At 40.4% G+C, this 23,563-nt stretch overlaps 9 protein-coding genes across 9 annotated transcripts; 7 read left to right on the plus strand and 2 right to left on the minus strand.

Annotated features, from left to right (window-relative positions):
* Positions 1-4,501: 4,501 nt before the first annotated feature.
* Positions 4,502-7,156, plus strand: BDF20DRAFT_913825 (glycoside hydrolase; the record flags this gene model as incomplete). The annotated part of the gene is made up of 8 exons (XM_053084113.1): positions 4,502-4,916; positions 4,999-5,353; positions 5,439-5,547; positions 5,660-5,768; positions 5,836-5,876; positions 5,958-6,015; positions 6,091-6,809; positions 6,872-7,156. The coding sequence occupies 8 exons, from the start codon at positions 4,502-4,504 to the stop codon at positions 7,154-7,156; spliced, it is 2,091 nt and encodes a 696-aa protein (XP_052935790.1).
* Positions 7,157-7,825: 669 nt separating this feature from the next.
* Positions 7,826-8,906, minus strand: BDF20DRAFT_820474 (Adenosylcobalamin biosynthesis, ATP:cob(I)alamin adenosyltransferase-like protein; the record flags this gene model as incomplete). Its single annotated transcript, XM_053077543.1, has 7 exons — positions 7,826-7,907; positions 8,078-8,202; positions 8,270-8,446; positions 8,515-8,581; positions 8,655-8,685; positions 8,751-8,813; positions 8,876-8,906. The coding sequence occupies 7 exons, from the start codon at positions 8,904-8,906 to the stop codon at positions 7,826-7,828; spliced, it is 576 nt and encodes a 191-aa protein (XP_052935791.1).
* Positions 8,907-9,729: 823 nt separating this feature from the next.
* Positions 9,730-12,136, plus strand: BDF20DRAFT_875278 (uncharacterized protein). The gene is made up of 6 exons (XM_053081311.1): positions 9,730-9,943; positions 10,018-10,232; positions 10,322-10,838; positions 10,929-11,114; positions 11,182-11,760; positions 11,830-12,136. The coding sequence occupies exons 1-6, from the start codon at positions 9,803-9,805 to the stop codon at positions 12,088-12,090; spliced, it is 1,899 nt and encodes a 632-aa protein (XP_052935792.1). The 5' UTR covers positions 9,730-9,802; the 3' UTR covers positions 12,091-12,136.
* Positions 12,137-12,457: 321 nt separating this feature from the next.
* BDF20DRAFT_875284 (uncharacterized protein) lies at positions 12,458-14,651 on the plus strand. The gene is made up of 8 exons (XM_053081312.1): positions 12,458-12,708; positions 12,786-12,887; positions 12,956-13,152; positions 13,243-13,370; positions 13,468-13,549; positions 13,627-13,709; positions 13,782-13,909; positions 13,998-14,651. Exons 1-8 carry the CDS (start codon positions 12,472-12,474, stop codon positions 14,514-14,516), a joined length of 1,476 nt encoding a protein of 491 aa, XP_052935793.1. The 5' UTR covers positions 12,458-12,471; the 3' UTR covers positions 14,517-14,651.
* Positions 14,652-14,936: 285 nt separating this feature from the next.
* On the plus strand, positions 14,937-15,582 carry BDF20DRAFT_821198 (PRELI-like family-domain-containing protein; the record flags this gene model as incomplete). The annotated part of the gene is made up of 2 exons (XM_053077600.1): positions 14,937-15,140; positions 15,214-15,582. 2 exons carry the CDS (start codon positions 14,937-14,939, stop codon positions 15,580-15,582), a joined length of 573 nt encoding a protein of 190 aa, XP_052935794.1.
* Positions 15,583-15,903: 321 nt separating this feature from the next.
* On the plus strand, positions 15,904-17,730 carry BDF20DRAFT_572384 (uncharacterized protein). Its single transcript, XM_053075775.1, has one exon. It carries the CDS (start codon positions 16,051-16,053, stop codon positions 17,521-17,523), a length of 1,473 nt encoding a protein of 490 aa, XP_052935795.1. The 5' UTR covers positions 15,904-16,050; the 3' UTR covers positions 17,524-17,730.
* A 1,237-nt stretch (positions 17,731-18,967) lies between these two features.
* On the plus strand, positions 18,968-19,565 carry BDF20DRAFT_875299 (Tim10/DDP family zinc finger-domain-containing protein). The gene is made up of 2 exons (XM_053081313.1): positions 18,968-19,217; positions 19,292-19,565. The coding sequence occupies exons 1-2, from the start codon at positions 19,111-19,113 to the stop codon at positions 19,479-19,481; spliced, it is 297 nt and encodes a 98-aa protein (XP_052935796.1). The 5' UTR covers positions 18,968-19,110; the 3' UTR covers positions 19,482-19,565.
* Positions 19,566-19,749: 184 nt separating this feature from the next.
* On the plus strand, positions 19,750-20,848 carry BDF20DRAFT_988452 (uncharacterized protein). Its single transcript, XM_053085277.1, has 2 exons — positions 19,750-20,129; positions 20,364-20,848. The coding sequence occupies exons 1-2, from the start codon at positions 19,901-19,903 to the stop codon at positions 20,705-20,707; spliced, it is 573 nt and encodes a 190-aa protein (XP_052935797.1). The 5' UTR covers positions 19,750-19,900; the 3' UTR covers positions 20,708-20,848.
* A 5-nt stretch (positions 20,849-20,853) lies between these two features.
* On the minus strand, positions 20,854-22,920 carry BDF20DRAFT_875305 (uncharacterized protein). Its single transcript, XM_053081314.1, has 5 exons — positions 22,620-22,920; positions 22,085-22,531; positions 21,912-22,011; positions 21,613-21,753; positions 20,854-21,531 (listed from the first exon to the last, which is right to left on the minus strand). The coding sequence occupies exons 1-5, from the start codon at positions 22,869-22,871 to the stop codon at positions 20,963-20,965; spliced, it is 1,509 nt and encodes a 502-aa protein (XP_052935798.1). The 5' UTR covers positions 22,872-22,920; the 3' UTR covers positions 20,854-20,962.
* Between the last annotated feature and the right edge of the window lie 643 nt (positions 22,921-23,563).

The following is a 23,563-nucleotide window of genomic DNA, read 5'->3' on the forward strand; positions in this document are numbered from 1 at the left end:
TCGTAGAGAAAAGTTTGGTTCCAATAAGCTAGAAACCAAGGAAGTCAATCCTTTGATGCAATTCTTGGGTTTCATGTGGAATCCTCTTTCTTGGGTCATGGAAGCTGCTGCTATTGTCGCTATTGCCCTTTCCAACGGTGAACACAGAGCTCCTGATTATCCTGATTTCATCGGTATCGTCCTTTTGTTATTTGCTAATGCTACTATCGGTTTCTTGGAAGAACGTCAAGCTGGTAATGCCGTCAAGGCTCTTATGGCTTCTCTTGCTCCTGAATGTAAAGTGAGACGTGATGGTGAATGGAAGACTCTCGAAGCCTCCGAGTTGGTTCCTGGTGATATCATCGGTGTGAAGCTTGGTGATGTTATTCCTGCTGATGGTCGTTTACTTACTGTAAGTTCTTGTTTTATTCATTGAGAGGATAGGGAGGGGGGGAGGGAGACGTGTCATGTAGATAAAAAAATGGCTTTGGATGAGAAAGCAGAGAGCCAGTGGGAGCCCTTTTTTTTTTTTTCTCTCTCAGCCCAGCATCATTGGGATCCAATGGCGCGTCTTATCTATTGTTTAAAAAAATTTTTTTTTTTTTTTTTTTTTTTGTCAACAAATTGAAAAAAAAACCCATGTGCTAATTTCCTTGATGGTTTCATTTTCATAGGCTCACGGTGATGTCTCTATTGATCAAGCCGCTCTTACGGGTGAATCTTTGCCTGTCGGTAAAGAAGCCGGTGATGAAGTCTTTTCTGGTTCTACTGTAAAGCAAGGTGAAGCCGAAGCAGTTGTCATTGGTACAGGTACCAACACTTTCTTCGGTCGTGCTGCCAAGCTTGTAGGTGAAGCGGGTGAAGATTCGGGTCACTTGCAAGCCATTCTTGCCAAGATTGGTAACTTTTGTTTGATCACCATTATTCTCTTCATGGTCATTGTCATCATTGTTCAATATGCTGCTTTCCATTACACTTACCGTCGTGGTATCGATAACATTCTTGTCTTGCTCATTGGTGGTATCCCCATTGCCATGCCTACTGTCTTGTCCGTCACCTTGGCTATCGGTGCCAAGCAACTCGCTGACCACATGGCTATCGTCACGCGTATCACCGCCATTGAAGAAATGGCCGCTGTCACTATCTTGTGTTCTGATAAGACCGGTACCCTTACCCTCAACAAGTTGATTGTCGATAAGCCTACCATCAAGACCTACACGCCTGACTTTGACGGTGAAGATGTCGTCCGTCTCTCTTCCTACGCTTCTCGTCTTGAAAACCAAGACGCCATCGATTTCTGTATTGTCAACTCTCTTCCTGATCCCTCCAAGGCCCGTGACGGTGTCACTGAAATGGACTTTAAGCCTTTCAATCCTGTCATCAAGCGTACTGAAATCACTTACAAGGACAATGCGACCGGTAAGGTCTACCGTGTCAGTAAGGGTATGTCTCACAAGATTTTGGATCTCTGTACCCGTGACAAGACCGAGGCCGTGATCCAAGCCTTGAACGATGATGTCGATGAATTCGCTCGTCGTGGTTTGCGTGCTCTTGCTGTAGCTATTGATGAAATCCCCTCAGGCCAAGTCGACGCGGAAGGCATTGGTTTCAAGTTGGTCGGTCTCTTGCCCATTTATGATCCTCCTCGTTCTGATACCAAGGAAACCATCGATCGTGCTCAAGCTCTCGGTGTCGCTGTCAAGATGATCACCGGTGATCAACTTGCCATTGCCAAGGAAACTGGTCGTCGTCTCGGTATGGGTGACAACATGTTCTTGTCCAAGACCTTGAAGGAAGGTCCCCCTGCTGGCTCTGGTTACACCGATGTCGATCAAATGGTCCTTCATGCCGACGGTTTCGCTGGTGTCTATCCCGAACACAAGTACGAGATTGTCGAACGTCTTCAAAACATGGGCCACATGGTGGCCATGACCGGTGATGGTGTCAATGATGCGCCTGCTCTTTCCAAGGCCAACGTCGGTGTGGCCGTCGCTGATGCTTCGGATGCGGCTCGTTCAGCTGCCGATATCGTCTTGACGGCCCCTGGTCTCTCCACCATTGTCGAAGCCATCATTGGTTCGCGTCAAATTTTCCAACGTATGCGTAACTACTCTATCTATACTTGTTCCGTGACCATTCGTATCGTCGTCGGTTTCTCCATCCTTATCTGGGCCTTCCAATTCGATTTCCCTCCTTTCATGGTCTTGATTATCGCCATGTTGAACGACGGTACCATTATGACCATCTCCACCGATCGTGTCCGTCCCTCGCCGTATCCGGATGCTTGGAACTTGCGTGAGATTTTCTCCTATGCTATCGTCTACGGTATCTATCTCACCGCCTCTACCGTCTCTTTCGTCGCCGTTGCCTTGAAGACCACCTTCTTCCACCGCAAGTTTGGCGTCAAGACCTTTGACATCCCGAACGATTTCTTGCTCCACTCGGCTGTCTATCTCCAAGTTTCCACCATCTCTCAAGCCTTGATTTTCATTACCCGTTCTCGTGGCTGGTTCTTCATGGAACGTCCTTCCATTTTCCTCATCTGTTCCTTCATCATTGCTCAGCTCGTCGCTACCTTCATTGCTTGTTATGCTAACTGGGGCTTCACTCAAATCGAAGGCTGTGGCTGGAGCTGGGTCGGTATTGTCTGGATCTGGAACTTTGTCTGGTTCGCTCCTATGGATCTTGTCAAGTTTGCCATGCAATACTTCTTTGAACCCAAGGCCAACACCACCGAAGAACGTAAGGCGGCTGCCTCTCGTCGTGCCTCGGCTATCTCTGGCACCTCTTCTGCTCGTTACTATGCTAACCGTACCAAGTCGCTTCGTTCTCTCGAACGTCCTCAAAACTTTGCTCAAAAGGTCCTTGGTAAGAGTGGTAAGAAGATGGACCCCAAGGAAATGCGTCGTTTCTCTTCTGTCCAAACCTCTCATGCTGCTCAAGTCTTGCAACAACAACAATAATTTCTCTTTTTTTCAATTCATGTATATTTTTTTTTATTTTCTTTATAGACAATTGTTTAATACTATTATTTCCTCTCCATCCCCCAACCCCCCCTTTTTCATTAACACCTCTCTTGATTCACCTTTTTTTTTTTTTTCTAATCATCATTTTTCCTTTTTCTCCTATACATTATATATACACTCTCGCTTTTTTTTTATTAGAAGTTTATATTTTTTTATTATGTCTATATAATAAAATCACTATAATAATGACACAACAACTCTCCATATTCTCATTCACTGTACTCTGTGATCATTGTGCAAAAAAAAAAAAAAATTTTTTTTCTTTTATGGTTTCCTTTTTAAGAATGATAATCTAGGTTGAAAATAAAGTGAAACTGGTTTCAATAGAGCGAGACAAAAAAAAAAACCAATTTTTTTTATAGACTTTGTCGAGAAAAGAATTCAGAAAAAAAGTACATTGTGTGTGAGTTTAGTCAACACAATGTAGGATGCTTATTAAAGACTGAATTCACGCTATGGTTCGTATCTCTGTTTCAAGAACATTCCAATAAGGTGCTCCATGTACAACGCATGTCCTGGGCTCTCTCCTCTACTTTATAGCTCAGAAGAAAGCTTTGCCTCTTATGGAGAGATACTTTATTGTTTTTCTCCTTCACTTTCTTTGACTCTCTCTCGTCCTCTTTGCCTCCCTTAGAATACATGATGCGTATGCTCTACATCCATCATTGGCAGTAAAAGGAAAGAAATGCAACTGAAAAGGTCATCGGCCACACGGTGACATGATCTATTCGCGGCGGGTGGGAGCGTGCTGCTCAGAGAGATGGCATAGCTAGAGGGAGGAAGCGATGGGCATGAGATAAAAGTGTAGACGACAGTGAGCCGTCGTTGCTTTCAAAAGAGGAACGAAAGGGCGTTCCGTCCGTTTAAAATTTTCATCTGGCGCGTTCCTTCATAAGACACTTTTTTTTCTCAAGCCAAGAAAGAGTGGGGCAAACTGGGATGACCCCCATCGTGTATGGAATCATAACCGCTCATCCATTGGCACTCGAGGCTTCTTTTTCGCGTATTGAAAAAAAAAAAAAATCAATAGCAGGCTACACCCGATCACGGAGGTGTCAAGCCAAAAAATTGCATTGGGACTCTTTACTAGAGCGAGTGATGAGCAAGTAGGTCTTATGGCATAAAGTGTGCACTCAGCATCGTGGATCCTGTAGCACGGCGTCTGTGCGTTGGTCCGACATCCCCCTTCACCCGCACACCCACCCGATGGGCAGCCATGGACGACGATCTTGGTGAAGGGGTAGTACAATGCAACGTGAAACAAACAAACACACCAAGAGACAAATAAATGAAATAAAAATTTGGGTGAAAAAAGAAACAAACATGAATAAAAAAAAAAAAAAAAAAACCCGAATCCAACAAAAACACACACACACACACAAAAAAAAAGAAGCAGCCAACACACAAGCGTGTTGTTATCGAGTGAAAACCAAAGGAGTACTTTTATTCTTTCCCTTTTTCTTTTTTTCGTATTTATTTTACACACTTTTTCGATCATGGTGTTACCAAACGCCTCCTCCTCCTCCTCCTCCTCCTCCTCCTCCTCCTCCTCCTCTTTGATACCAAAGAAATGGAGAATCGTCACCATTGCAGTGGCATGCCTTCTTTTGGCCATCCTACAGCTCTACGTATTGCTGCCGTTGGATCTTCTCGGCGCGCAAAGCATGAACGAAGAGCGGTGGGCAGACGATATCAAGAGCATGATCATCACTACCTATCCCAATAATACACCCATCGAACGACCCCCCACGCCAAAGAAACAGTCCATTCTCGACGGCTTTGATGGATACAAATCTCACTTGCCCCCATTACAATACAACTTTGGCATTGAACCACCAGAATATACTCAGCTCAGAGAAAAGAGAAGAGAAGCCATCAAGGCTTCTTTTCTTCATGCCTGGAACGGTTATAGTAAAGAATCGACCTCTCTCACCTTTTGAAAAAGATCTTCTTCTTCATTCTCACCTCCCCTCCCCTCCTTTCTATTGATTAGAAAAATATGCCTTTACGCATGATGAATTGAAACCCCTCACGAATCAACCCAACGATCTTTATGGCGGGCTCGGCTTGGGTTTGATTGATGTCCTTGGCATGATGCTCATGCTGGATAGGGGTGACGATTTTCATAACCTTCAAAAACCTGTGCGTGCCATTTCTTTTCATGTTGATAAAGAACTCGACATGTTTGATTTCGTGACAAAGCACATGAGCGGTTTGATCAGCGCCTATGAACTCTCTGACAGATTCGAAGACGCCCTGATCCAACGGTCCACGAGCTTGGCCAATGATTTCTTGGAAGCTTACAAGACCCCTTCAGGCTTACCACGACATACCTTCAATCCCTTTCAGTAAGAACCCCCCCCCCTCCCATGCCTTGTCAAACCTTTCCTAATGACCCGATGGTTTCATTTTATCTTGTTTTTTTTTTTTTAGAAACAAATCAAGTAGTGCTGAAGAGTGTTCTATAGGCCAAATCGGTACAATGCAACTTGAATTTTTGATGCTCTCTCAGCTGATGAACAATCCCAAATTTGGCATGAAGGTTTGAATAGAGATCGATTCATGGAAAAAATAGTAAAGACCTCATTTCTCACTGTTTTTTTTTTTTTTTTTTTTTTTTTTTGGTTGGGACACCAACCCATTCCATCTTGTAGGCTCAAGAAATGATCGACTTTATTGATCATATGGAGTACGAGCAAGGCATGTATATTAAAGGATTGTATCCCACCACCATCGATACTCAAAAAGGCAGAGGGAAGAACGGTAAATGCCAAGGACATGAAAAAAAAAAGCTATTCTCAGTGACGACTGACTCCAACTGTTCTTGTAGCCATGGCTTCTTTTGGTTCTAAAAGCGGCAGTGTGTACGAAGTAAGTACCTGTATCTCCCTTTTCCACGACCTATGTCTTCTCACTCACAGGAAATAAAACAACTTTTTGTTATATTCCTAGTATTTCCTCAAGGCTTATTTGTTGACAGAAGGCACTCAACCTCAATATGCCCGAATGTGTAAGTTTCTTTTTCCTCCTCCCAATCACTTTTTGAAAAAGCTATTTCCCTTACTTATCGAGACCTCTTCTATAGACAAAGAATCCATCGACAGCATGAAGAAATACATGTTACGACAAGTACCTGAGCGTGACATGCTGCTGTTGACCCCTTTCGATACCCAACGTCAACAAAGCGAGCCTGGGATGGACCATACCACCTGCTCGATGGCCGGTATGCTAGCGATCGGCTCAAAGACGTTCAATGAGCCTGAAGATCTGGACATCGCCAAGGGTCTCATGGAAACCTGTGTCTTTATGTACCGTACCACAGCAACAGGATTGGCGCCAGAAAGCTGGTCCATCACCAAAACAGAACCCTACAACTATTATACTTTTAATAAAACGAAGAGCGAACTGACCCAGTCGCGTGATTGGTGGTATAAAGAAAATAGGATGAATCCTTATTTAGAAGAAAAGCAGAGACGCCAACAGGAGCAGGCAGCAGCAGCAGCAGCAGCAGCAGCAGCAGCAGAAGCTGAGAATGGAGGTTCAGACAGTGATAGTGGATCAGACATGAAAAAGAGACAGGGAGAAGAAGCAACGCCTACTGAAGATGTGACTGCAGCCACACAGCCTCAAGAAGAAGAAAAAGAGGTCGTTTATGGACAAGAATATCATACACAGTATACTCTTCCACCTGTAAAACCCAGACCAGAATCCTTCCTCTTGACCGATAAGAGTTTCCATTTGCATGCAGAAACAATTGAAAGCTTATTTGTATTATACCGTTTGACGGGCGACCAAAAATACCAAGTAAGTTCTTTTCTGATGGGGCTGCATTTACTAAAACAAAACTCATAGTTCAACCTCACTAGGAATACGCTTGGGAAATTTATCAAGCCATTGAGAAATGGTGCAGGACAGAGAGTGCTTTCGCTGGTGTTCGCAATGTCGAAAAGAAGGCAGCCACAGGCCACCTCACGGAGAATCAGATCGACACAATGGGAAGTCACGTCTTTTCTCAATTGTTTAAATATCTTTATTTACTTTTTAGTCCCCATGATTTCATGTCACTGGATAGATTTGTCTTTAATACCCATGGTCATGCATTGCTTCGTAGACGTTGGAACTGGGATAGAGTGTTCTTGGCCGACGCATAAAGATCTCAAACCCAACTCTATTCCTGCCCGTAGCATGCTTGTACCCTATTGTATGATTTTTCTTTTTGTTTTTTTTTATTTTCTTTTACATCCTATCGTATCGCATCCTATATAATATACAACCCACATAAACTTGCACTCTTAGCCCTTCATTTTTTATTAAAGAGAGCTGATGAGAGGCATCTGCACTAAAGCAAGTAGTCCATTTTCAAAAAGACCCATTTGAAGAGTAGTCTGCAAAGTGCGAGGGTCACCACATCACGCAATAGACGCTGTTCTTTAACAGAAGAAAGAGGTAGTTTGCTTCCAAAAAGTATCTCTGCTTTTTCTTCTTTTGGTTGTGGACCACAATAATAAACGTGCGGCTCATGAGAAAAAAGCCGCGGTTCTTCCAGCTTTGAAAGCAACTTGAAAAAAGAGTTGAAAAGTCGAACGGTCCACATGGCTAATTTTTTTGTACTTTTTCTTGACATCTAGATAAAATGTGCGTGCGTGTGCGTATATGTATGTAATCAATAGCGAACGAGTGCAATGGGGCCCGATCACAAAAGCTTTTTTTTTTTTTTTATGAATGAGATCAAGCTGGGGATGGGATGCAAAGTATAAAAAAGAAAAGCATCTATTTTATTTTTGAAAACAGAGGCGTTCTGAAAAATGCCTCAACTCAATTCATACTTTCTGATAGATTTTCTCTGGTTTTCCTTGACATTGCGCCGCCCATCTCGCCGCTATAAAGATAAAATCGCTCAATCTGAGTATCGCACATGCGCGTAACCGCATAGAGACCAATAAAAAATAAAGTGAGTCTTTTTTGCAACCATTTTCTTTTTTGATAGACGAGTGGAATGATAAACAAGTCATATATGTATATATATAAACCACTACACACACATAAATAGATACCCTCTCTCTCTCTCTTACCTATTCAAATAGACGCCAACAGAAGAGTCACATTGTTCTTCACGGATCAATGGATGAACTCGTCTTTCAGCACGACGGCAAATAGAACGAGCCATATGCAAAGATGCGCTTGCCTTTCCGCCCGACTTTATATTTGATAAATAAACAAAATACATCCTTCGTTCACTTAAAACAGGTCAAACAATAACTTACTGGTAATATGAATTTCGTCAGTTTGGGTAGTTGTTCATCGTAATGATCGATCCATTCCTCCAGAGTAGCTACGTTGACTCCTTCAGGATCAAATTGTGTCTTTGCTAATTTGATGTCGTTGGAACTATCACGAGGCGTAGCAATATTAGAACCCATGTCTTGTAAGAGACACTGAACCTAAACACACGGTAATAGAACGGTTATTTCTGGAACACACGTCTTGAGATGGCCTAAAGGCTACTCACTCTTGTCAACTTTTCTACCAATTCCTGTCCCCACGTCGCTTCCTCTTCTAAAAACTCGATAGCCAACCTAGACATATATGTTTTTGTTAACTCAGCTTTGAGAAAAAAAAAAAAGGTTCATCTTACAGGATATACGTTACCCAAGAGTCGATGTCAACTCGTCCGTGGTACCTGACATATCCGCAGGGTTAGCTCCTATCTATCCTGTAGAAAAAATCTGTTTCCCTGGTCTTTACCTAGCGCTTCAAAAACATCATCATCTTTATCTTTTCGTTGTCCGTTATAAAGACTGGATGTCCCTAGTAGAAAGCAAGGTTATGTGTACAATTCACTTTTGACAAGTCGATATGGATGATCCAACCTTTGTCCCCGGTTTTTGTATATATTCTCATTTTTCACCAGGTGGATAGATAGAATCTCTTCTTTTAAATGTCAAAGGAACGAGCTGCAAAAAGGGTTTTTGAATAAAAACAGAATCAAGGGGCAGATAAAAAAAAAAAAAGAAAAAAGAAAAGCAGATCTGAATGTGACTCAGCTTTCATGCAAGGAAACAGATTCAGCGTGGGGCAAGTGATGGATCGGCATTCATTTTATTTTTTTTTTTCACAGCGAACTAGCTCAACTTGTCAATAAGAGAACTATTCATAACGTCTCGCGGTATTCAAGCACTCTTCTTTTCGTTGTATGTGTCTTTAAAAATAGCACTATCGCTAAAATTATAATCCTGAAATCAAACGGAAGCTCTTTAAAGCTTTTTAAAGTGATTACCTGCTCCTTGAAACAGAGATGCTGTTCGCTTCAGAGCCACAAATGAGAAATTAAATAATCAAAGGGTAAAGTCTTGCGGTCGTCGAAAAAAAAAAAAAAAAGTCTTTTTCACTTTATCATAATTGTACCGTTTCTAAGCTTTGTTCCGGAGGGGAGCTTTACCGCCGATTCCCAAGAAACGACATGGATGTTCATGATCAAAAAGATAGGCCGTGATAAGGGCATACATATACAATAAATTACATCTGATAACTCTTATCCGTGATGAGATCCAAAAAAAAAAAAGTTTGCATTTTTTTTTTTTTTTTTTTTTTTTTTTTTTGAAACATTTCAAAAATTCTGCTTAAAACTTATACCTATTGTTTTAATATGTATTTCTTTTTCTGATTCATTAAAAAGAGTGGTAAAAAAAAAGCCATAGAATTCCCTTTTTTAACTTTTTTTTTTTTTTTTTTTTTGGAATCATATTTGTCCATAAACACACTTACTTTCTTAAAGAAAATACGCATAGTAAAGGAAAATGATGAATGCTACCATGTATTACAAGAAACGACGGCTGCGGCAAAAACCGAATATTCTTACTTATGAGCAACAACAAGAACTGAGTAAATTGATTGTCGGAAAGAAATCAACGTCAAAGACGCTGACAGATCAAGGACTTGTAGGAGATTTTTTTTTTTTTTCTGTATGCCATCTTCCTTAAGCTGATATATAAAGTATTACCCATTTCATTAGCTTCCAACAAGCTTATTCCGATTACGAAAACGAAAATTGGAATGTTTGTATGATTATTTACTGAAACATGATCTTATTCACTGTGGCGACAAAGAACATTATCCTATTGAATCAGTACAAACACATCAGTTAGCAGAGTATTTATTAGCCATTATTTATCCCGGATACCCAGCCTGTAGAGCCAAGAATTTGGCTTTTACAGATTACAGAGAATGGTAATTAGAGTCTACTCTGTTATGTTAATGGAAATGCCTAACAACCTTTCCTCTACATTTTCCCCATTTTTTTTTTTTAAAAAAAAAAGTCGAGAACGAGAGGCTACTACGATGGAGGATAACTCTAGTAGTCATCAGCCTTTAGCCTATGATTTTGTCCCCACCACAGAGATTTTCGATCGATTAGACGAGATTATTCGTGTTGATGTAGACGATATGAGTAGTAGTCATAGTAGTACAACGGATCAGCAAAAACAGCATAAACCTCAAGACGATTGCGGCCCTCTCACTATACCCTTCCCGCCTCATCCTATCCACAATAACAGCAGCAGCATCCTGAATAGCAATGACAACGGCTGCATGACATCCTCCTCCTCCTCCTCCTCCTCATTATCAAGTACTTTTAAAGTTATTTATCTCTCAGTATCCTCTTTACGGAAATCAATCGACAGAGTTCGATCCGCGAATCCTATGGATACTTTTTCGGGACATGCTCACCTCATGGAATACCATTTATGCTTTTGGAATTCAACAAGAACATTAGTGAAACCACATTGCAAATCGCTCAAATTACAATCCAAAGAAATTTGGACAGAGAAAGATGAGGTTTGGGTTGCCCTTCTTTTTTTTCCTGAACGTCCTTGATGTTGGATCATTCATCTTTTTTTCTTTTTTCTTTTATCTGCTTTTCATCAGAAAATGGTACAAGAAGGATTCATGCATGTGGATATTACGCAAAGCCTACTTTATTGTTTATCCACCATGAAGACACAGAAAGATAAAAGTCCATTTCTGACGTTGATGGTAGAGTTGATGGACCATGAAGAACAGAATATCAATCATGTTTCCATATCAGCTGTAGCAAGGAAACCCATACAAGAGGTAAGTAGGCTTGGCTCCAGGGGCTCATCGATCAGGTCATGAGGGTATTAAAAGGTATTACTTGTAGTTTATTTGTCAATTGTATCTTCAAACAACGACAGAATGCATGGCCAAAGCACTAAGGAAAAGTCAGCACCCTCTGGACACGCAAAAGATCATTTTGCACTTGTTGAAGCAATATGATGACCCTCAGCCATCAGCAGCACTCAAAGAAATCGATGATTCGGCCAAGCTAGAGGAAAGAGACATGACGTTCTTGTCCGAAAAGCTGAGGCGCGCTGAAACATTATTCATGACCTGCACAAGTAATTCAAATGCCTTGTTTCCGAGCAACAGTGATAGTAGTAGTCAGAACCACAGTCATAGTCATGGTAGTAGCCACCATGACGACGTTGATAAATTGAATGGGAGTATGATGAACAGCCTTAGTACCACCAGCGAAGAAGATTATGATGACGAAGATGAAGGCGAATTGGTCTCTTTCATCGACCCGTTATCCTGCCAGAAACAGAGAATTCAACATCCTATCAAGAGTGTGCATTGTCGGCATCGGACGTGTTTTGATGCAGCTTCTTTCTTACGCCACAATATGGATAAAAAGATATGGCATTGCCCGATATGTTTTGTGCACATTAAAAATTTTGAGGTAAAAAAGAAAGATAGATACATCAGGAAAGAAAAAAAGTCTCTCAATTTTCCGCTTTGACTCTATTAGGATTTACGAATGGATTATCCTATGAAGGTAGCCTTAAGGGAATACGCCAAGGAAGAAGAACTGTACTTGTTTGGTGACAATTCCTTTGTATCCGTGAATGAGTATTTTGTTATGGATGCAAATCGAGTGGATGATGAAGAAGAAGAAAAAGAGGAAGAAGAAGAAGAAGCAGACTATATAGAGCTTCGCTTAGAAAATGAGAGTATCAAAGTGGATAGAACGCATCCAACGAAAAAAGCCAAGACCCTTCATGTCATGTAATAAATAAATAAAATTAAAAAAAAGTCGAGATGCAACTGTACCCCACATTTTAGATACAGATACCGGACACAGACAGGTCTGTGTGCTGCAGTGTTGTTTGTTTAGCAAACAAAGTAGCGAAATTGAATAGCGTATTCGTACTATGTTGTTCTATACGTATTTTGCCCACTGTATTCCCATTCTTGAGTGGAATAGTGGCTACTAAAAACTGAGTCAAGAGACATACATCTTTTCATGGCGCTCTTTAGATTGACTCCACGCTCATTTTATTGGGTGCTGTCACCCCCACAATTTTTAGTACAAATGACATGAAAAACTTTTTTTTTTTTTTTTTTTTTTTTTTTTTTCTTTTTCCTCTCATTTTCTCACCGTATTTATTCTATGTCACCACCTATTCAACTTGCTGCTTCACAAGAAGACGAGAATACGCACAAGAGTCCATTGAGCTGCTGTGCGCCAGGCTTCTTTTCTAAATATTTTACTTGTTCTCGCTCGAGTTCTACTACAAGAGATCAGCCTTATCCTTTCTATAACGATATCAGTGACAGTAACAAGTTTATTTATTCAGCCATGGCACATCCTGAAGAATCCTTGCCTTGTTATCAAGATGTTGTAGATGTAAAAAAGAAAGCAATCCACATCCCCCCTTTCATAGGATAGCAAGCGCTTATCTATTTACCCTTGTTTCCTGTTAGTCTTTGAGAAAACTTGACTTGATGTGTACAAAAGATGTTCAAGATATCATCCATAAACAAATTGATTCTATTCAAGAGGAACTTCGAGCTATCAGTTTGGATGTAAGTCATCTATTTGTTTTTTTGTATTGGATTTTTGAAAACAAAACGTTGATGTGCATTCCTGATAGCTTCATGAACATGTGGAAACGGGCATGAAAGAAGTGCATGCTCATCAAGTGTTGACGGATTATCTCGAGAAGAAAGGATTCAAAGTGACTCGACACGCCTATGGTATGAAGACGGCTTTCATGGCTGAATACAGCCATGGCCAAAAGAGTGATGGACGTAGAATTGGCGTCTGTTCAGAATATGACGGTCTACCTGGGTAATTTTTTTCATAGAATAGATAAAACAAGCCGTAGGAGTGCGCAAGTGAACGATAGCCCTTTTTTGTTACTAACCGAAACCACTACAGATTGGGACAAGGATGTGGACATAATTTAATTGCTATTAGTGGTGTTGCCACAGTCATGGGCATAAAAGCAGCTTTGGAATCAGGCAATGTGTCTGGTAAAGTCGTTCTTTTTGGCACACCTGCTGAAGGTAAAGAGATAAAAAAGAGATATTTGCTCAAAAGATGGACCCGCCATCATTTGAAATAGCAATCACTTACAAAAAAAAAAAAAAAAAAAAACCATAGAATTATCTGTTGGTAAAATTGAATTGTGCAGAAAAAAGGCATTTCAAGACAATGTTGACGTCTGCGTCATGCTGCATCCTACGTAAGCGATTCACAGTTGAATTTTGTTTTATGTATGTGTATGAGTTATCAAAAAACTAATGATGGCAATCTCATTAGCTCTTCAGACCAACAATATGCTGCTTTTATTGCTGTTCATGATGTTCGTGTGGAATTCTTTGGTAAAGCGAGCCATGCAGCAGGTAAGATGCTAGAATTTACAAAACATCCGTTGGCATAGAAAAGTTTCTTTAACTTTATGGTTTTTTGTATAGCTGCTCCTTGGGAAGGTGTCAATGCTTTGGATGCTCTCATCCAAGTATGGAATGGTATCAGTATGATGCGTCAACAACTTTTACCTACTGACAGAGTGCATGGTATTGTGACTGACGGAGGACAAGCTGTAAGTTGATTGACAAGATAAGCAACAGGAGATCACTGGCACATAACCCTTCTTCTTCTTCTTCTTCTTATCTTTCTACCAAAAAAAGCCCAACATCATTCCTGAACATACATCGGCTTTCTTTTTTATCCGAACAACACGTGCCGATCAAATCAACCGTCTGGTCCAAAAGATGGAAGCCATCTTTGAAGCAGCCGCGTTGGCCACGGGATGTCAAGTCAAATACACTTGGCGAGAAATAGGTGTTACCAAGGATGTGATTCAAAACCGACCGATGGCGGATGTGTATGCTGAACACATGCGCCGTTTTGGCATTGAGTTTCCAAGCGAAGAAGAACAAATACGTATGGGTGGTGGCTCGACCGACATGGGAAATGTCAGCTATGAAATGCCTGTCATTCATCCCACGTACGGCATTCATACCACGGCAGCCAACCATACGGTGGAATTCACCAAGGCAGCCAAGACCATGGAAGCGCATCACGATACCCTACGGGCTGCCAAGGGTTTGGCTGCTACAGGTGTTGAAGTATTGCTCAATGATGCCTTGTACCAACGTATCAAAGAGGATTATGAAAGATCCATCAAAAAAGTCCAGAAGGCCTAAAAAATAGCGCTTGGGGAATCAAGGGGGATGAAAACAGATAGAATGCTATTTTTGAACTAAATTGAAAATAAATGATTCGTCTTTTCAACGAGATTGTATCTCTGTGCTGTTGATTGCTTACCCTCTCACGGGACTCACCCTATCAAATAGAAGCATTTTATGTAACACAGACCCCCGGTTGGAACAAGAAAAAACGAGAATCTGGGTGAACGCTTTTCTCTTTCTCCGATTGGTTGAGTTTTTTTTCATATAAAAGAAATCCGTAGATACGTTGAAAGAGAGGGCATTTCCAAAACTTTCCAATTTTTTTTCTTTTTTTTTATCCCTGCCCCCCTTCACCCCACATAGACACGAACCCTTGTTCCTTTCCTACACCTACCTACCTACCTTACCTTACCTTTCTCCGTTGACCTATAAGTAATGAAGTTTGTAAAGACTGTGCATACGTTTGATTATGAATGGAATTTGGTGTCCGCAGCGCAGTGGCAAAAATACCCAAACGATCTATGTCCTCATGTCGTGCATGTCGATGTATTGAATAGAAGGGTGGATCCAAAGACTGGCGTCCTCATTACAGAAAGGCTTATTACAGTGAAACAAAATGCACCAAAGATCCTATTAAAGGTAAAGTAGGAAAATGGCATTGGTTTTTATCTCTTTTCACTCCTCCTCTAACCGGTACTATGAACATGGATAGCTTGTAGGAGCAGAAGAGACACAATATGTACGAGAAGTCTCGACCATTGATCCCAAGGCCAAAACATTCAAAATGACGAGCCAAAACCTTTCATTATGTAACTTACTGAAGTGCAATGAAGAGATTACTTATACTGTATCACCAGAGCATGCTGGAAAGACACAATTCACGTCACAAGCAAGCGTGAGAGTAGGAGGCTTCCTGTCGAAATGGGAGAATTACATTGAGGATTTTTCTATAAAGCGATTCCAACAAAATGCACAAAATGGTAAGGAGGGGTTTTTGCGCGTATTGGAGAAATTTGTTGCCACCACTGCAGCTCATGGTAGTAGTTCCACCACTGCGGGAGCTGCTGTAGCTGCAGAATGAGAGACGGCCTCCTCATCTCCTTTCAAAAACCAACATCCATTTATTTATTCCCTCTCGCGTTTTGTATCATAACTGTTTTTATTTTACTGTACATTTTGCTATTTATCATCATCTAAAATCAAACCTCTTTTTTGTACCCTATACATTTCATAAACACACACTCTCTTTTTTTTAATAATAAAAAAAGACAATTGAATAGAACTGGCTGGGCTCTCAGTGAATCTAAGAAATGGTTCCGTCCGTTTTCCGCGATTAACCCACGGGATCACTGATGACAGCATAAAATGATATCAACCCAAGCTACTTTTTGCTCCCCCCGTTTCTCGGCCCCGTCCCCCTTCCTCTCTTTTTTATCTCATGACTGCCCAAATAGAATCCATATTACCAAAAGAAAGGAATGCATGAATTTCAACATGCACAAAGTTGCACAAAGCTGTACAAGATGAAAAAAAAAAGGTTCATGAAACAATGACGAACCTCTTTTTCCTCTTTCTCTCTTTCTCTTACTTTTTATTTTTTGATCCCCTTATAAGGTCTTACGTCTTGAAGGCGATAGAGGCAAGAGTAAAAGGAGACATGAGCACGGCAGCCACGAAATTAGTCGAAAGTAAAGAGTCAGCAACAACCACATCACTGTCTACATCAAGAATAATACCTATCATAAGATTTCCTAAAAATGATAATAGTAGTAGTAATAGTAGTAGTAACTATCACAACAGCAGTAAGGAATTAAAGCCGTCTTGGGTTTCGCAATGCTTATCGTTGCTCTCTGCCACCACTGCTTCTACGAAATCAAATTTACCGTGGAAAAAAGACAGTTCGAATCACAGCAATAAAACGACAAAAAAACCAACAACAAAGACAACCGTCATCGCATTAGAGCAACAATTACAACAACAACAACAGCAACATCAAGAGCAGCAGCAGCAGCAGCAACAACAACAGCAGCAGCAGCAACAAAAGCAACATCCAGCAAATCCGCATATCGCTATTTTCAGAGCAAGGAGTAATAGTAGCTGCAATGCATCCATCACCACGATAGACACTGCTACAAATACATCTTCAACCAAAGCCGCAGCCATTGCAGCCACAAAGAAGAGTATTCAGCAGCAGAGTAAAAGATGGAAGAAAAAGCTCTTGATGAATAGGCATAGTGACAGTAGCAATTCTATAAGTGAACGAAGAAGAGGATCTGAACAAACCATGGCTTCCACAACCAACAGCATCACCAGTTGTCATACGTGTTGTGGTTGCACCTGTTGTTGTTGTGGTTGTTGTGGTTGTTGCAACTGCAGTAGCAGCAACAACAGCCACCAGAACGCTTGCGGTTATTGCCCGCCTCCCTCTTCAGCCGCCTCGTCCATGATCGCCAGCCATCCTCACAATAGCAAGCTCTTAATGAATGACACTCGTCATCACCTACGGCTCTTGGCTCCCAAGACATTATTCCTTAAAAAACGCCGCCACGCTCCTCATCCTACCCAACATTATTATCATCATTATCATCATCATCATCATCATCATGAATTACTCACAGTAGGAGAAACGGGAGGCATGCTAGGAGCAGGAGCAGTTACAGGAGCAGCCAAAAGGCATTCTGTAAGTTCTTATTTATCTTCTTCGCATACAGCGACACCACCTTTGGCTACCTCACGACCCAGCTCCGTCATGATGCCATCCTTGGAATACTCCCCACATTTTACGCCATTGAGAGACGATGTAGCTCTGCCTACGCTACTATCACAAGCACCTACACCTGCATCTGCACCTGCACCTGCACCCACTTCTTCTCTGCTGCAACCGACCGTCAGTGGCAGTTGCAGTGGTAGCATCTGCTACAATAGAGCCGAACAACAAGAAATACAGCCTCCTTATGTGCAAGAAGAAGAAGAACGTTGGATTATGAAACATGAACTTGTTAAACTTGCTATCGACGGGTAAGAAAGAAAGAAAGAAAGGGTTGATAAGGATGCCTATCTTTTCTCTTGTGCACTCACTTTTGAAAAAAAAAACCAAAAAACAAATGCTATTACCCATGGGGATGTAGGTTCTTTTCTGTTCCTGAAAAAGTGACATTAAGCCCGAAAGAAGAAAAACATATTTTACAGTTAGGGTAAGAGAATAAAGAGACCTATCGCTCTTCTCTCGCATCTAACGCTATCTTTATCCTACGATCGATAGCTGCGGAGGGGATATACAATGGGGCATTGATCTTGCTTTTCAATATCCCAAATGGACCGTCATTGGCGTAGATTACGATAAGCAATGGATCACAACGACAGGTCATCTAGGCATCTGTAGCAGTCATCACCATCAGCCTTATCCTCCAACGTTAGCGTCTTACCCTACAGACAACATTGCAACGACATTTCCTCCTCCTACCACACATTCTACGAACGCCACTACCACGACTACCACTACCTCCTCCACCTCCACCACCACCACGGTGACTCCGACGAATACTACAAAGAGTAATAGTAGTAGCAGTACGAATAGTACTACTACGACGACTATCAATGCTGCGAGCACTTTATCACCACGAAACTTTCAATTTATACCTATTCTCCCCAGTCATCAGTCGATGATTCGTTTTCTACAAAGCAAATTCCCTACGAAAGAACTGTTTGACTTTATCGAGATTCGTGCTGGTCTTTTATTGGATTACACGTTTGCAGACTATCAACAATTAGTGAGCGAATGTCAACGATTATGTAAAATAGGCGGTTATATCGAAATTCTAGAGTTGGACATGAGGATATATCATCATCGTGCGTCTATTGTACCTGCTATGACTCAATCCATGAATAACGAAGGTTTGCATGAAAATCCTGTGATGAGGGCAGGGATAAAAAAGGAAAGAAAACAAACAAAAAAATAAACTGACTATTGTTTACTCCACACACATAAAAAAAACTTAGTCATTCACATGATGGAAAAGAAAGATTTAGACCCTCGATTAGCACGTCATTTACAAGACTTGTTGATAGACAATGCCAAAATAGACGAAAAAGAAGAAGAACCGCCACCAACGCCACTCACATCTTGTTCAGCCTCATCCGCCTCCACTTCCTCATCATCACTGACCGAACATGTTGTTACGAAAAACTACATTTCATTGCCTCTAGGTGCTTGGGGTGGCCGTTTGGGACTTTTATTTCGTGATGATATCTACCGATTACTAGAGATATGTCACAAACAACGACTTTCATCGAACCATGATGAACAAGGTAATCCGCATCAAGTCAAAGAAATGGATGACAATGCCGATCTTGACGATCCAGGTCCTCATCATTGGAGTGTGGTATTTGAAAAGAAATTGGAAGCATTGGATCATGAACTATCCCTTAACAAAGCGTTTATGAATCTTCATTTTTTGCTATTTCAGAAAAAAAAAAAAAAAAAAGGTACAATAACCATGCTACGTGACCGTAATTAAAGTAAATCATACCCTGCAAAATAAAACAAAAAATTGCGTTTTTTTTACTTTTTTTTATTCTCTAGAATCTCACCAGTAACCAACCATTAAGCATGTCATTCTTTGGAGTAAATAATGCAGCACAATCACAGACGGTCAATCCACAAAACTTGGCAATGGCAGAACAGGAATTAGAAATGGTGACCGATCTATTTAACCGGTACATATAAATACACGTCTGGATAGGGGTGACTTTTATTCATAACCACACTTTTTCTTTCCATGGGCAAAAAGTATTGTTGATTCTTGTTATACCAAATGCATATCCAAAAATTATACCCAAGCAGAACTAAGTCAAGGTGAAGCTCTTTGTATTGATCGTTGTGTGGCGAAATATATCGATGTCAATTTAAAAGTACAAGCCAAAATGAACGAAAATTCAGGGCAAGCAGCAGCCGCCGCCGCCGCCCAGCAACAGCCATAGTTGTTGGTTTTAAGAAACACAAAATAAATGTTTTTCCTTATTTTAGTCTTGAAATGATGTAAAAAAAAAAAAAAAAAAAAAAAAAAAAGTTTCTTTTGTTCTATTGCATTCTTTCGCTCATTACGAAAAAATAATGCAGTTGTCCAAATTTGTAAAATTCCTAATTTTTTTTATTGTGGGAAGCATAAAGAATACAGCAAAAATGTTCTTTCGAGTTCTTTTTCAGTGTTCTATTTTATAAATTTTCCGCAAATCTCCCTTCCCTCTCTTTTTTCATGGTTTTCCAAACAATGAAATCTTTCCACTTTTAATAATAAAATAAAAAAAAAACAACCAAAATATGACGTTTTCTTTTTCTCTTTATCCTGATCTAGGATAAAAATCATAGTAGTTGTTATCTTTATAAACATAATAATAGAATGACATTACATGTAATCATGTCAGCTTCTTCCAACCGTCATCAACCCCATCCACATCATAATACAACGACAGCAACGAGGACGATGAATGCTGCAGCTGGTGGCGTTGGTGGCACTAAATCAACTTACTCTTTCACAACCACATTATCTACGAGTGATCGAAATTTTATAGAATTTACTCGCTGTCTATATAAAGCAAAATCGATATTGAATGAATTGGAAAATCTAAGTAACAGTAGCAACGGCAGTAGTAGCAGTAGTAGTAGTCATCAAAGTAGTCCTAATAGTCCTAGTAGTCCTAGTAGTAGTAGTAGTAGTAGTAGTAGTAGTAGCATCAGCCATACTAATATAAATAGTACTGATTTATCATTAAGCAACAACCCGACCCAGCATGATTGGGATGATTCGTTCAAAAAATTTAATCACTTGTGTCATATACTGTTGATCGTTTTACAAAGACTAGAAGAAGGTTCTACCACCGTCAAGAAAGAACGTATTGCTTCTTTTAAACAAGAAGTGTTGAATGAATGGACAAGAGCAATAAGACTGAAGCAGGGTTTACAGAGGCATCACACGATAACACCGCCATCACCCTCTCCAACGTACCTCCCAACACAACCGTATCCTGCTGTTTATGAAAGCCATCCTTATCCTATGCGCGGTAAATTAAGACCCGTACCACAACAGAATAATAGCAGCAGCAGCAGCAGCAGCAGCAATAGTAGTTTTGCTGATGATGAAGCAGTGCAAGATGCAGATGATAGTATGAGTAGCCTCAGCAACAACGATAATGACGATAGCATCTAACAGTTTAAACCAACTTCATTCTATTCCATTGAGTACTCAACCGGTCACCTAGCATATTTATCTCTCTCTCTCCTCTTGGCATTGGACACTTTCCTTTTTTTTTTTTTTTCCTGGTTTTTTGTATCATAAAACAGTGTGTAGTATTTTTTTTTTTTTTTTTTAAAAAAAAGAAGAATCATGATTAAAGTGTATAATGAGAATGGTAGTCGTAGTGTATTTATTACAATGCATTTATATATTACAAATGTGGGGGGATTATGGCTGTTGTTCGTCATGCTTACAAAGTAACTTGTGCCCTGATTTCCAATGCTCTTTTTGGCATTCACGGCTACAGTAACATACTTTCTGACATCTACCACAACGCTTGAAACTACCTGGTCTTTCTTCCTTTTTATCACAAGTGATATTGCCACATGTACGATAAACATTATTGCTGGCATCTCCTTCTTTCGCCAACTGTCGAATGAGTTTTTCTTGATCTGCTGGACTCAGCTTTTCAAAGTTTTCCAAATTTTCTTTTTCAAGAGCTACTCTTGCGGCCATCTTGGCTCTCAAGATACGCACTAAATAAGGATAGGCTTCAAGCGAACCTCGCACAAGACTTAGTTCCATGTAATTTTGCGCCTTATCCATGTCATACAAGCCATAATCCTTGGACCCATAAATAAGACCCAACATCAACATGGCGTCTGCGTCACCATTATTAGCAGCGTCTTCCATGAGTTCAATACCTGTCACAACATAGTCTTCAGGTTCACTACCAGGATTTCCTGCTTCATTGGCCAATTCGTTATTTTTGGACATCAGTAAATACATTCTGCCGACTAATCAAACATGGCCAAGTTTTTGTTAGTCATCCATCATCCTAGCTAAACTATCCCCCCTCCCCCTCAGCTATGACTTACGTGCGTTACAAGATGCCGAGAAACCCCATTGTTTAGCTCGTTCGAAATATTCGATCGCTTTTTTAATGTCTCTAAATTTGGTAGTTTCTTGAGTAAAGCCCTGATAGATTAAGCCTAAATTATGCGCTGAATCGGGGTAACCTATTTATGTCATTGTTTTGTAGATACCGGGAGATAACATGTTAGAGTTTTTTTCTTTTTTGTTCCATTGACACTCTTTTCGGTGCTTGTATCTTTTTTTGGTAGTCTTCTAGTGTTTTCTCTTTTTTTCTGTTCCTTTTTTTTTTTTTTTAACTCACCTTGTTCAAATCCTTTCTCATAAGACGCTACTGCTTTTTCAATATCTTTTTCACAGCCAATGCCATTTTCATAAAAGAAACCTAATTTATGACATGCCATCTATATGAAAACAAGTCCATGAGCGATGCATGTATGCGATTGTCACTTGGTTTTCTACTACGATCTACTTTACAGGATTGCCCACATCGGCTGCTTTTTTGTACCATGAAAAAGACAAAGGCTTTGGATCGGCTCCATCTTTCATGTTTTTACCGCCCGCTAATTTCTCTTCTTGCATATAAATCGATCCAATTTGTACGGCAGCCATCGTATATCCCTTTTCAAAAGCACGTTCGAGCAAACCCTTGGCACCTTCAAAATTAGGACTGGCCACTGGACTCATGGAAGCAGGATCATTGCGCTGTTCTTCTTGATCACTGGTACGACGGATACCACCATACAATAGACTACCCAAAACCAAATCATGAATCGATCCCTCTGCTGACAGATCCAAATCTTCAGCTGCTTTATCGATATTGATATTTTCAGTAGGTGCTTTTGATAATCGTTCAATGGCTTCATGTTGAACAGAGTCGAATAACTTGTATTCATCGATCCATTTCAAATTCGCTCTTTCTAACTAAGAGAGCAAAAGGTAAAAAAAAAGTGGCAAGTTAGAAAATTCCCCTATCAACAAATGCATGTGTTCTTTTATATTGTTTTATTACCTTTTTGCCAACACTATTACGTTTTTCGTACTCGGCTTGGAGTTGTTGTGCTGCAATCGGTAAGGCAGTAGGCATTTGTTTGGCGAATTCGGGATCAGTTTCATTGTAAAGAGCCACAAGTAATCGCGATTGTTGTTCGGTCATATTCAAGAAGGCAGGTACCTCTTCGGCGTTGATACTACTGCCTTCATCGTGGCCTGAAACATCATTAGGATGGTGCTCTACTGAAGGTGAGGATGGTTGCTGGCTCATCGTCTAATGCTTGACAGTGAAAATGAAAGAGCTGGTATAAAGCTGAACAGGAAAAAAAGAAAGTAAATAAAAAGGATTCGATTTTTTGTAACCGTATCTCATAAAAATCTTTGTGGCTTGTGCGCGTGTATCATTAACATTTTGCGCATTAAAAAAGGAAGAAAAAAAAGGGGTAATACATAGTGGCTTGTCATAAAGCGACATACATTGTATTTTTATGCTTTTTGCGTAAGATAACTCTATGAATTGAATATGAAGGGCTCTATTTGGATGATTCTTCATTATTGATCGTCTATTCGTTCAACACTGGAAATTGCTGTATATCTGTAGGCAATCTACTGAACCAGAGATATACACCCACATTGTGACGGAGAGATCTAGATAAAAGTGACTCATTTTCATATTTATCAACAGACAGGACGCGGGGTAAAAACAAACCAGAATAAATCTAGAGAACATCATCCATCTCAGACTTTTTCAAAGAGGAATTAAAAACTAACCTGTCTAAACGAGCTTTCTTGTGCATCAATTGAGGTTTTTCTCTTCCAACTCATTTACGCACACACACACACACACATACACATACACATACACATACACACACACACACATGTGTTGATGTAACCCACGTGACCACCAATGAACAAAAGAACCCACCAACAATCCGAAAACCTGGATTTCATTAAAGAAGA

This window comes from Mycotypha africana (genome assembly GCF_025528875.1).
Source record: "Mycotypha africana strain NRRL 2978 chromosome Unknown BDF20scaffold_6, whole genome shotgun sequence".
Lineage (NCBI taxonomy): Eukaryota > Fungi > Mucoromycota > Mucoromycetes > Mucorales > Mycotyphaceae > Mycotypha > Mycotypha africana.

Excerpts from the sequence above, each read along its gene's own strand:
- BDF20DRAFT_875278 (XM_053081311.1), top strand. The coding sequence starts at position 9,803 with ATGATGAATGCTACCATGTATTACAAGAAACGACGGCTGCGGCAAAAA. Across the intron at positions 10,233-10,321 it reads TTTACAGATTACAGAGAATG|TCGAGAACGAGAGGCTACTA; the intron begins GTAATTAGAGTC and ends TAAAAAAAAAAG. Across the intron at positions 11,761-11,829 it reads TGCACATTAAAAATTTTGAG|GATTTACGAATGGATTATCC; the intron begins GTAAAAAAGAAA and ends TGACTCTATTAG.
- BDF20DRAFT_875284 (XM_053081312.1), top strand. The coding sequence starts at position 12,472 with ATGTCACCACCTATTCAACTTGCTGCTTCACAAGAAGACGAGAATACG. Across the intron at positions 12,888-12,955 it reads TTCGAGCTATCAGTTTGGAT|CTTCATGAACATGTGGAAAC; the intron begins GTAAGTCATCTA and ends CATTCCTGATAG. Across the intron at positions 13,910-13,997 it reads TGACTGACGGAGGACAAGCT|CCCAACATCATTCCTGAACA; the intron begins GTAAGTTGATTG and ends TACCAAAAAAAG.
- BDF20DRAFT_572384 (XM_053075775.1), top strand. The coding sequence starts at position 16,051 with ATGACGAACCTCTTTTTCCTCTTTCTCTCTTTCTCTTACTTTTTATTT.
- BDF20DRAFT_875299 (XM_053081313.1), top strand. The coding sequence starts at position 19,111 with ATGTCATTCTTTGGAGTAAATAATGCAGCACAATCACAGACGGTCAAT. Across the intron at positions 19,218-19,291 it reads GTGACCGATCTATTTAACCG|TATTGTTGATTCTTGTTATA; the intron begins GTACATATAAAT and ends ATGGGCAAAAAG.
- BDF20DRAFT_988452 (XM_053085277.1), top strand. The coding sequence starts at position 19,901 with ATGACATTACATGTAATCATGTCAGCTTCTTCCAACCGTCATCAACCC. Across the intron at positions 20,130-20,363 it reads GAATGAATTGGAAAATCTAA|AAGAAGGTTCTACCACCGTC; the intron begins GTAACAGTAGCA and ends TACAAAGACTAG.
- BDF20DRAFT_875305 (XM_053081314.1), bottom strand. The coding sequence starts at position 22,871 with ATGAGCCAGCAACCATCCTCACCTTCAGTAGAGCACCATCCTAATGAT. Across the intron at positions 22,532-22,619 it reads GTAATAGTGTTGGCAAAAAG|TTAGAAAGAGCGAATTTGAA; the intron begins GTAATAAAACAA and ends TTGCTCTCTTAG. Across the intron at positions 21,532-21,612 it reads CTCGGCATCTTGTAACGCAC|TCGGCAGAATGTATTTACTG; the intron begins GTAAGTCATAGC and ends ATGTTTGATTAG.